We start from the raw sequence: 9,689 nt of genomic DNA on the forward strand, positions 1-9,689 counted from the left end.
ATGTTCTCAAACAAATTTGTAATTGCAATGGCAAAACTCTTCGGATAGGTATTGCAAAGGACAATGAAAGTTGCCGTCGTGGCAACACATGCTTTTAGTTGCCATGCAGCTAAAAAGATTTTCATTCAGTTTTGCTAAAGCACATCTGGATGTGCTATAAGTATTGCACATCTAAGTCATATTTATTGATCTTATGTTGAGATTCGTGTAGATATTTTCTTTTTCTTTTTTCTCTTTCTCTCTATGCTTAATTCACTCACTTAGATGTGCAATAACTAGATCACATCTAACATCTAGGTGTGCCTTAGACACACCCATTTTCGTTTTGCACATGGCAAAATTAAGATAATTGTTCTTTTGAAAATGATGGAAAGTGTAGGGTATTTGTTCACTAGAGACAACATAAACAACCGAGTGAAAAAATAGCGTGTGCAAAAATGCCGCCAAACAAGTTTTACCGCATCTACCATACATCATCTGTAATTGTTCAGATCAAGAGTCAATCGACAGCCAGGGTATTGTTTATGCTTCGTTTGTACCTGGCCGAGACTTACACCATGTGCAGGTGCCGGTAGGAGATCAAGAACAGTACATGGGAATGTGAGGCAAAATGGCAGATCAGATGAGGTGAACCAAGAAACCACAGGCCAATCAGAACAACAATGAGCACGCAGGGACGACGGCGACGAATCAGTCGGTCATCAGCCGCGGGAGCATTCGGCGGGGAATCCCTGCGGGAACCGCCAGCCGTCCTGGCAGTAGTCGTAGTGCATGTAGTTCCTCCTGGCCCAGGCGACGGTGCCCTGCTCGGCCGCGCTGGGCTGCCGCCTCATCCAGCGGTCGGTGCCGGCGGGGCAGGAGAGCTGGCGGCCGTCGCCGGCGGGCACGCAGGCGTCGGCGAGGTAGCCGCGGTAGGAGACGACGAAGGGCGCGGCGGACCAGTCCACCTTCACCCTGCCCTGCTCCGTCGCCCAGTAGCTGCCGTCCCAGAGCGTGGCGTGCACCGCCATGGGCTTGGCGCCCGGGTAGGGGAGGTCGGCGTGGCGGGTGAAGCAGCGGAGGAAGAGGTCGTCCACCTTGAAGATGATGTTCCTGTCGTTCCAGATGATGGTGTAGGTGTGGTAGTCGGCGGCCGGGTCGAACCAGAGGTAGAACTGCTGCTCCTTCTTGCCGTCGCCGTTGGCCCACACGTTGGTGTTCAGCGCCACCGGCTGCCCCGTGCTGTTGCCCATGAACTCCATGTCGATCTCGTCGTGCCCCGGCCCCTCGCCCGACGACAGCTGCATCAATCAAGTTCAAGTAGCAACGCCGGCGTCGTCAGTCGAATGTCACCGAAACATAGAAGGAATGGAATACGTACGTAGAAGGAGGCGACGGTGCCGGCGGAGTTGCCGGGGACGAGCTTGATCTGGACGCTGAACTGGCCGTAGAGGTAGCTGCGCCGGGAGCGGAAGGCGGAGCCGGACTGGCGATCGAGGAGGAGCGACGCCACCTGCTGCCCCCGCGCGTCGTAGCCCGCGCGCACGTTGCCCTCCGTGGCGAACTCCTCGTACAGCCACGAGTCCGCGGCCGCCAGCAGCGCCAGCGCCAGCGCCACGGCGGCGGACATGGCAGCCCAGGCCGCCATGATCGACGGCGCTCTGCTTCCCGGGGGAGACGAGGACGTCGACGAGGAGGCCAATGGAGCGAGACGAGTGTGGTTAGTGCGGTCGGTTCCGTGCCCGCGGCGGCCAGGCGAGCACGGCACGGGAAGTGGCTTTTATAGTGCTCTTGTCCGATGCTCAGCTCTGGGCATATGGGGCAAACGTCTTGTGGATGCGCGAGTGCCGAGTGGCGACGCGTCCCCGTGACGACGACCGGCCATCCATTGCGGTTCGCCACTAAGGTTGAGCGCTCCGCCATAACCGTGGGAGGGAGTGCGGCTTTCCTTGCTGGGCATGGGCATGGGCAAGCGTGCACTCATGCTCACGGGAGCAGCGGCGGCGGTGGTTCACGCGTCGTCTGGCCGCCGTCGCTGTCTTTTGCACGGGCCATATATACTCTCGCTCGCTTCCAGACTTCCCGCGCGCGGGCGGATACGGCCGGCAGGAGTCGGTGCCCTGTGCGTGTCAGGTAGACGGTGGGAGCGGGGATGGACCGACGCGCGGTGGACGATAAGGCGCGTGACGTGTACAATGGCAAGGTGTGTAAATTAATTGATTGTTTTGGATTTTTTTGATTTTCTTTCTTCTTCAAGAGTAATATCAATGCAATCAATTCATTCTTCCTTATAAAACCTCGTTATTTTGATTTTTACTCATTTTCAAGGTAATACCAATGACATTAATTTATTATTTCCTTATAAAACCTCGTTATTTTGGTTCTGCTTTAGTTATTTTTTCCTTATTTAAGTGCAATACCAATGACACTAACCCGTTCCACCTTATACGTTATTGTGCGTAAATTCCGCTATCATAAGCTTATTCTTGCATATTTTTAAAAAGTGCATTTTTGTGCATGTCTACGAATTGTCATTGTTCGATTTATTTTTTTACAATATCTTTCATTTTAAAGGGTAAAACCAATGTCACTAATTCATTCTTCCTTAGAAACATTGTTGCGTTCATTTTGCGTCAGTTTTTATTTTATTTTCTTTCTTCTTAAAGGATAATACCAAAGCCGCTAATTCATTTTTTCTTAGAGAACTTCATAATTTTATCTTATTTCGTTTTTATTCCATTTTTGTTTTTAATGGTAATATCAATGCAACTAATTCATTCCTTTTTAGGAAAAAAAATGTGAAAATTCCACTATTATATGCTTATTCTTTCATATTATATAAGAGCGCAATTCCTACATAAATTATGTGCAAAATTTGTCATTATTTGTTTTATTATTTTTTCATTTTCTTTCTTCTCAAAGGGTAATACCAATGCCATTAATTTACACAACTTGTTAGCACGGTCATGGATGGTTAGTGCGGTCGGTGCGGGCGGCGGCCAAGCATAGCACAACATGGGAGGTGGCGCTGGTTTTATACTGCTTTTGGCAAGGTCAGGGGCAGAGCGGACGTTCTGCTGATGCGTGGGACACATCCACATTGGCTTGCGGTGTCGGACAATGACCGCAGTCCGACTCTATGGCTGGTTATAGTGGGGAGTAATTTATACTAATGTCATGCATATGACACTAGCCTGAGTTACTATCTTCGTAGTGCAAAATAACATAATAATATTGTCATAGATTGCTTTATTTATTAGCTCATAGTCATGAACTCATTTTGTCTCGAAGACGCTATGTTACAGTAACATATTATGTTACCACAAACACTTCTCTTTTCATTAAATAATTGGCACATAAGTAAAATAGTCTTGGGATGTGTTCAATTTCTACCTGAGTTACCCCGTCCGGGTGATGTCGACGGGATAATCCGGCCATTCATTGCAGTTCGCCACTTAAGCACATCAATGGCAATGGGGGTGTTGACAACAACAATCTAGCCGGCAATTTGACTTGTCGTGGTGCAAGATGGATGAGTCGACAAGGGATGAATTGTCAACGAGCCAAGACTGGAGAAGCACAGAAGACAAGGTGTCAAGATTAGGAAGAGATTGTTAGCAATAATCTTGAGTTAGTAGTACTTTATGTCAAGTAGTAATCATAATCAGGGTGGCGGGTGATTAGGTGTCCTAGTTGTATACGGCTTGCATGTCATGTGGTGTTTTGAGCAGTAGCCTAATAGGAAATTAGGAGTCCAAGTACTAGGCGTTTAGCCATGTCCGTGTAAGCGTTTGGAGTCCAGAATACTAGTCGGTTTAGGAGGTTCTTGGGTCGGCTCGTGCATATATAAGCACAGCCTAGGGCGTGACTTTATTGTGTGCATATATAAGCACAGCCTAGCCATACATCGTGGCTAAGAAAAGAAGAAAAAGAAATAAAAAGAAAGAGAGGCACGACACGTGCCTTTGGTAAAAGTTATTGTGTGCGTGTCTCTGTCGTGATTTGATGTGATCGATCCTGTGGACGGAATTCCAACAAAGAGGCCGTCGCCATCTTAATCTTATCTTAGGTTTTTGCTTATCTTAGCATACCTTCTTTCCTTGCTGGGCATGGGCAAGCATGTGCTCCCGTCCCCCTGCCCTGGCCGGTCACGGGCGCCGCGGTCCCCAACAGCGATGGCGGGCGGCGGTGGTTCACGCGTCGTCTGGCCGCCGCCGCTGTCGTCTCCACGGGCCATATTCGCTCGCTTTCAGACTCCCCACGCGCGCAGATGCAGTACGAGTGGGTGTCCTGTGTGTGTCAGGATCGAGTTGAAGCTGTAAGATTAGGGAAATCACACATTGTGGTGCCTTGTATTGATCAATATATAGTGGTTATAAGGCAGAGTTCGTATCGTACAATATACGGACACCTATACAAGGACTACACATATACAATCGTATATCTATACAAACAATACGGTTATATATTCTAACACCCTCCCTCAGTCGTAAACGGGCGTCGACGAATGTTAAGACTGTCCCGAAAATCCAAGAAGAGAGGGGATGGTAATCCTTTGGTGAAAATGTCCGCAAATTGAGAAGAACTCGGAACGTGAAGAACCCGGACCTCGCCTGTGGTGACACGGTCTCGTACAAAGTGTAGATCGATCTCCACATGCTTGGTGCGCTGATGATGAACAGGATTCTGTGTCATGTAAACAGAGCTCACATTGTCACAAAACACCACAGTGGCACCAGTCACCGGTCGATGAAGCTCCTGAAGAAGCTGCCATAGCCAACATGTTTCAGCCACTACATTTGCAACTGCCCTGTATTCGGCCTCGGCGCTGGAGCGAGAGACCATGTGCTGCTGCTTAGCAGACCATGACACTAGGTTAGTGCCGAGGAAGACACAATAACCTGAGGTAGACCGGCGAGTATCAGGACAACCTGCCCAGTCAGCGTTAGAATAGGCCATCAACTTGTTGGAGCTGCGTCGAAACAAAGTGAGGCCATGGCCGGTGGTGCCGCGGATATAGCGAAGCACACGCTTCACAAGGAGCAAATGATTAGCCCGAGGATCATGCATATGAAGACAAATCTGCTGCACAGCGTAAGAGATGTCTGGCCGAGTGAATGTGAGGTACTGAAAACCGCCTGCAATACTACGATACTCGGTGGGATCTGCAACTGGATCACTGGGCTTGGCTGAAAGTTTGGAGGTAGTATCAACTGGAGTAGAGATGGGTTCGCACTGCAACATGCCAGCTCGGTCAAGAAGATCCATGGCATACTTCTCCTGTGAGAGGAACAGACTGTCCTTGCTGCGGGTGACAGAGATGCCCAGAAAGTAATGAAGATCACCCATATCTGTCATGCTGAACTCGGTACAAAGAGAGGCAATCAAACTGTGCAGCAATGTTGAGGAAGATGCGGTCAGGATGATGTCATCCACATAAAGCAGGAGATAGGCCATGCCAGTGCCACGTCGATAGATGAACAACGAGCTGTCGGATTTGGAGCCAACGAAACCAACCGATGCAATGAACGAAGCAAACCGCTGAAACCATGCTCGAGGTGCCTGTTTCAAACCATAGAGTAATTTGTTGAGGCGACAAACCTTATCAGGAAAGCGAGGATTGGTGAAGCCAGAAGGCTGACGAGCATAAACAGTCTCTGTGAGAGTGCCATTGAGAAACGCATTTTTGACGTCAAGCTGATGAACCAACCAGTCACTAGAAAGGGCAAGAGAGAGCATTGTGCGAATAGTGGCTGGCTTGACGACAGGGCTAAAAGTTTCATCAAAATCGATACCTTCGCGCTGAGTAAATCCACGGAGCACCCAACGAGCTTTGTAGCGATCCAAAGAACCATCAGACTTCATCTTGTGACGGTAGATCCACTTACCAGTAACGATGTTAGCATTGCGAGGTGGATCAACGAGGTCCCAAGTGTTGTTGGAGAGAAGAGCACCATACTCCTCAACCATAGCAGAATGCCAGTTTGGATCCTTGAGAGCACCACGATAAGTCTTCGATATTGGAGATAAACCCTCAACATGAAGATCAAAAATCTTTTTCGGCTGCACAATACCCTGTTTGGCACGAGTGGTCCGGGGTGGATCCACAGCAGCAGGAGCTGGCGACGACGTGGCCGGTGGTGATACTACTGCAGTAGGAGAGGGACTCCCAGGAGGGCCGACATCAAGGCCCCCAGTAAGGCGCTCGGCAGAAGCCCGTGCCCCAGGCGATCGGGGCGAGGTCGGTGGCGGCAACCGAGGCGAGCTCGATGGCGGCGACCGTGGCGGCGGTGACCGTGGCGGCGACCGAGGAGTCGCGTCCGGGGTTACCTGGCCCGGCACGGTGAACGGCATCAACGACAGCGGCTGCTCAGTACCCTGCAAGAAATCATAAGTGTGCAGAGAAGGAGTAGTAGTTGACGAAGATGGAGTGGAGGCAAAGGGAAAGCTTGACTCATCGAACACGACATGGCGAGAGATGATGATCTTTTGGGTGGAACGGTCAAGGCAACGATAGCCATGATGGCGTGATGGGTACCCTAGAAACACGCATGGCACGGAGCGAGGCGCAAGTTTGTGCGGAGCAACGACGGTGGTGTTGGGGTAACATAGACATCTGAAAACACGAAGACCAGCATAAGCAGGATCTACGCCAAGTAAGGCACGAAAGGGTATGCGATCCGAGATTGCCTTGGAAGGCAGCCGATTATGCAACATAACGGCGGTGTTGGTGAAGAGGGCCGTGTCTGAGTTGTGGGCGCGGTGATTTTTGCGCTTCATGTCCTGGAGCGCGAGCAACGAGCGGCACTGCGCGAAGGTCATGCCCGGCATGAGGGAGATTAGATCAGCAGCGGCCTCGTATTGCTCGAATAGGCCGTTGAGGCAGTGGGCCACCATCTCGGCATCATCAACGGGGGCGCCAAGATCCGCAAGCCCATCGGAGAGGGATTTGACCTTCTGAAGATAGTCGGCCATGCTCATCTCTCCCATCTTGACATCGCCGAGCTCGACCGTGAGGTGGAGCTGACGATTGATCTTGTGGTCGTTGAAGAGACCGTTGATGCTGTTCCAGAGATCGACGGCGAGGGGGTCGTCACCGGGCGTCATGACAGCGTCGAGGATGCTGAGCGAGACAGACCCATAGAGCCAAGAGACGACGGTGGCGTCAAGGAGAGACCACTCCGGGTTCGGCGCGTCGGGGGCGTCAAAGTCGAGATGATCCAGGAGGGCGTACTTGCGGCAAGCGGCACGGAAGAAGGTGCGCCACTGACGGTGAACGCCGGTGTCAAGCGCGAGCTCGACGGGAACGTGTCCCTTAATGGAGTGCAAGCCGACGGCCTGGGCATGCAGCGAGGTCAAGGAAAAAGACCCCGCGCTCGTCCCAGATCCATCGAGGGCGGTCGCGAGAGGCAGCTTGGCCTTGGCGGCCTCGGCGTCCTGGCGCTCCTTGGCCGCGGCCAGCGCCTGGTCCGTTGCGTCCGCGTCGGGCTGCGACATGGAGGCGGCGATCGGGGCGCAGCGGCGAGAGGGGTAGTGGCTTCGGTGGCAGCGGAAAGAGGAGGGCGGCACAGGCTAGGGTTAGGGTTTTAGGCTCTATACCATGTAAGATTAGGGAAACCACACGTTGTGGTGCCTTGTATTGATCAATATATAGAGGTTAGGGCATCTCCAGCCGCGCCCCCAGGAAGGCCTCCCCATGCGTTTTTTTGTGCCGGCGCCGAAAAATCGGCCCAGTCGCGCCCCCAGGAGCCCGATTTTCGCCGGCTTGGGCCAAAAACAGCGCCGGCGGACCCAGGCCGAACCCGGCGCGCTGGGGGGCGCTCGAGGGCGCCGGGGTGAAACTGTTTTGGCGCGAAACAGCTGCGGGCCCGCCGCGTCAGCGACTCTACCCTCTTCTCGCCCCTTCGTCGTCCTCATCGCCTCGTTTCCCGCGGCGAATCAATGCCAAAGCTGCCGCGCTGCCGCGCCGGTCAGCCTGCGCCATTGATGCCTCACGGGCAGCGCAGTGAAGACCGGATGACGCGCGTCCCTCGCCCTCCCTCGCCCGCCACGCGTACTCACGGCGGCTCGCGCACGGGCGGCGCCTCGGCCTATATAAGACGCGCCCCAGCGCACTCGGCGACTCGTACTCTCTCGCCGTCGTCGTTCCTCCCTCTCCTCTCTCTCGTCGTCGTCGTTGCTCCCTTTCCTCTCTCTCGCCGTCGTCGTTCCTCCCTTTCCTCTCTCTCGCCGTCTCCAGCACCCATGGTCGAGCGCTTCCCAGGCGACGGCGCGGCGGCGAACGGCTTCGGCCGCCGCCATCTTCACGAGAGCCAGGCTCGCCTCCTTTTCGAGGCCAAGTACCCGGTTCCGCCGGACATGCGGGTACCCGGGGTATGGAGGATCAGCGTCGGCGGCGTGCCAGTGCCCCCGATACCCCCGAGATCGCACGCATCCGCTCGTCCCTGCCGCGTGCGGCGAGGGAGGGGCCACGGTACGTCCCCGACAGCCCGCTCTGCGAGCCCTACTTCCGCCGCCGTCACGCCGAGCAGCTCGAGGCCACCAACGGCGTCGAGCCCTCCGGCAGGCTCAACGCCGTCGGTCGGTGTCGGTGGTGGGGCGTGCCCGGGCACACGTTGGAGGCCGTCCTCGAGTACATCGAGGGCGGCAACACGCTGCGCCTCGAGTACCCCGCTCCCCCATCCTTCACACGCAGCCGGGGAAGCTCCTGGACCCCGAGGCGCATGGAGACCGGGGGGTCCTCCTCCTCGTCCGACGGCTCCCCCTGCCTCCACCTCCGCCCCGTCAAGCCGGAGCCCCAGGGCGCGCCTGTCAGCGCGCGCACCGGCAGCTCCGGCGTCCGCATCGGCGACAACGCCTCCCCCACCGGCCGCTTCGTCCTCGTCGAGCCCAAGCCGGAGCCCGGCCTCCCCGCGGAGTACAAGGAGGTAGCCCGGCGTGGCTTCTCCGACGAGGACGCCCTGCGGTGGGCGTGGGACGACTACCTCCGCGACGAGATGGTCCGGCAGCGCCGAGCCCTGGAGGAGATCGCCGCCCGCAAGCGTGGGGGCGAGGACGAGCACGGTGTCGTGGTCCTCGACAGCGACGACGACGACGATGCCCCCGGACCGTCCAACCCGCCGCGCCAACCGGGGGAGGGATGCAACAGGGACAGCGGAGGCGTCGGCGGGGGCGACGACGACGACGGCGGCGGTGACTACACGCGGTTCTACCGCCTCCTCGGCATGTAGAACCGCATGGGCGGGCGGCGAGGGAGACGGCGGATCTACAAGGACTACACATATACAACCGTATATCTATACAAACAATACGGTTATATATTCTAACAGAAGCAAATATATGTAGGATTAGTACAAGTGTACAACGATGATCTGTAACAGCACTAGCCGAACATGCTCTTATCCACAACAAGTCATATAGCAACCTAGTACAGAGGGAGTACAGTATAAGCTAGCCATCGTTGCAAAGTATAGCAATGGAATGGTGGATATCTGATGAGAGGCCTTCACCTTGGTGATATCCGAGGAAGTATGCTCCCGTCCTGCTCGGTGCCGCATTCATGTGTACAAAAGATGTACATAAACTATTTTCCGACGCAACGTAGACAAAATAAGTTGGTTGCTCTCATATAGGATTAGCACAACAAGCTGCAACGGCAGTAGCAGAATGTGCTCTCTCTCATGATGGATCAGCACAATAGGCTGTAACAG

The 9,689-nt window shown here is 54.3% G+C and overlaps 1 protein-coding gene across 1 annotated transcript; it reads right to left on the reverse strand.

Annotated features, from left to right (window-relative positions):
- Window positions 1-403: 403 nt before the first annotated feature.
- Window positions 404-1,954, reverse strand: LOC119327690 (xyloglucan endotransglycosylase/hydrolase protein 8-like). Its single transcript, XM_037600795.1, has 2 exons — window positions 1,361-1,954; window positions 404-1,280 (listed from the first exon to the last, which is right to left on the reverse strand). Exons 1-2 carry the CDS (start codon window positions 1,625-1,627, stop codon window positions 702-704), a joined length of 846 nt encoding a protein of 281 aa, XP_037456692.1. The 5' UTR covers window positions 1,628-1,954; the 3' UTR covers window positions 404-701.
- Window positions 1,955-9,689: the final 7,735 nt, after the last annotated feature.

Source organism: Triticum dicoccoides, chromosome 7A (genome assembly GCF_002162155.2).
Source record: "Triticum dicoccoides isolate Atlit2015 ecotype Zavitan chromosome 7A, WEW_v2.0, whole genome shotgun sequence".
Taxonomy (NCBI): domain Eukaryota; kingdom Viridiplantae; phylum Streptophyta; class Magnoliopsida; order Poales; family Poaceae; genus Triticum; species Triticum dicoccoides.

Coding starts and splice junctions, on each gene's coding strand:
- LOC119327690 (XM_037600795.1), bottom strand. CDS start 1,627: ATGGCGGCCTGGGCTGCCATGTCCGCCGCCGTGGCGCTGGCGCTGGCG. Junction 1,281..1,360: donor GCACCGTCGCCTCCTTCTAC/GTACGTATTCCA, acceptor TGATTGATGCAG/CTGTCGTCGGGCGAGGGGCC.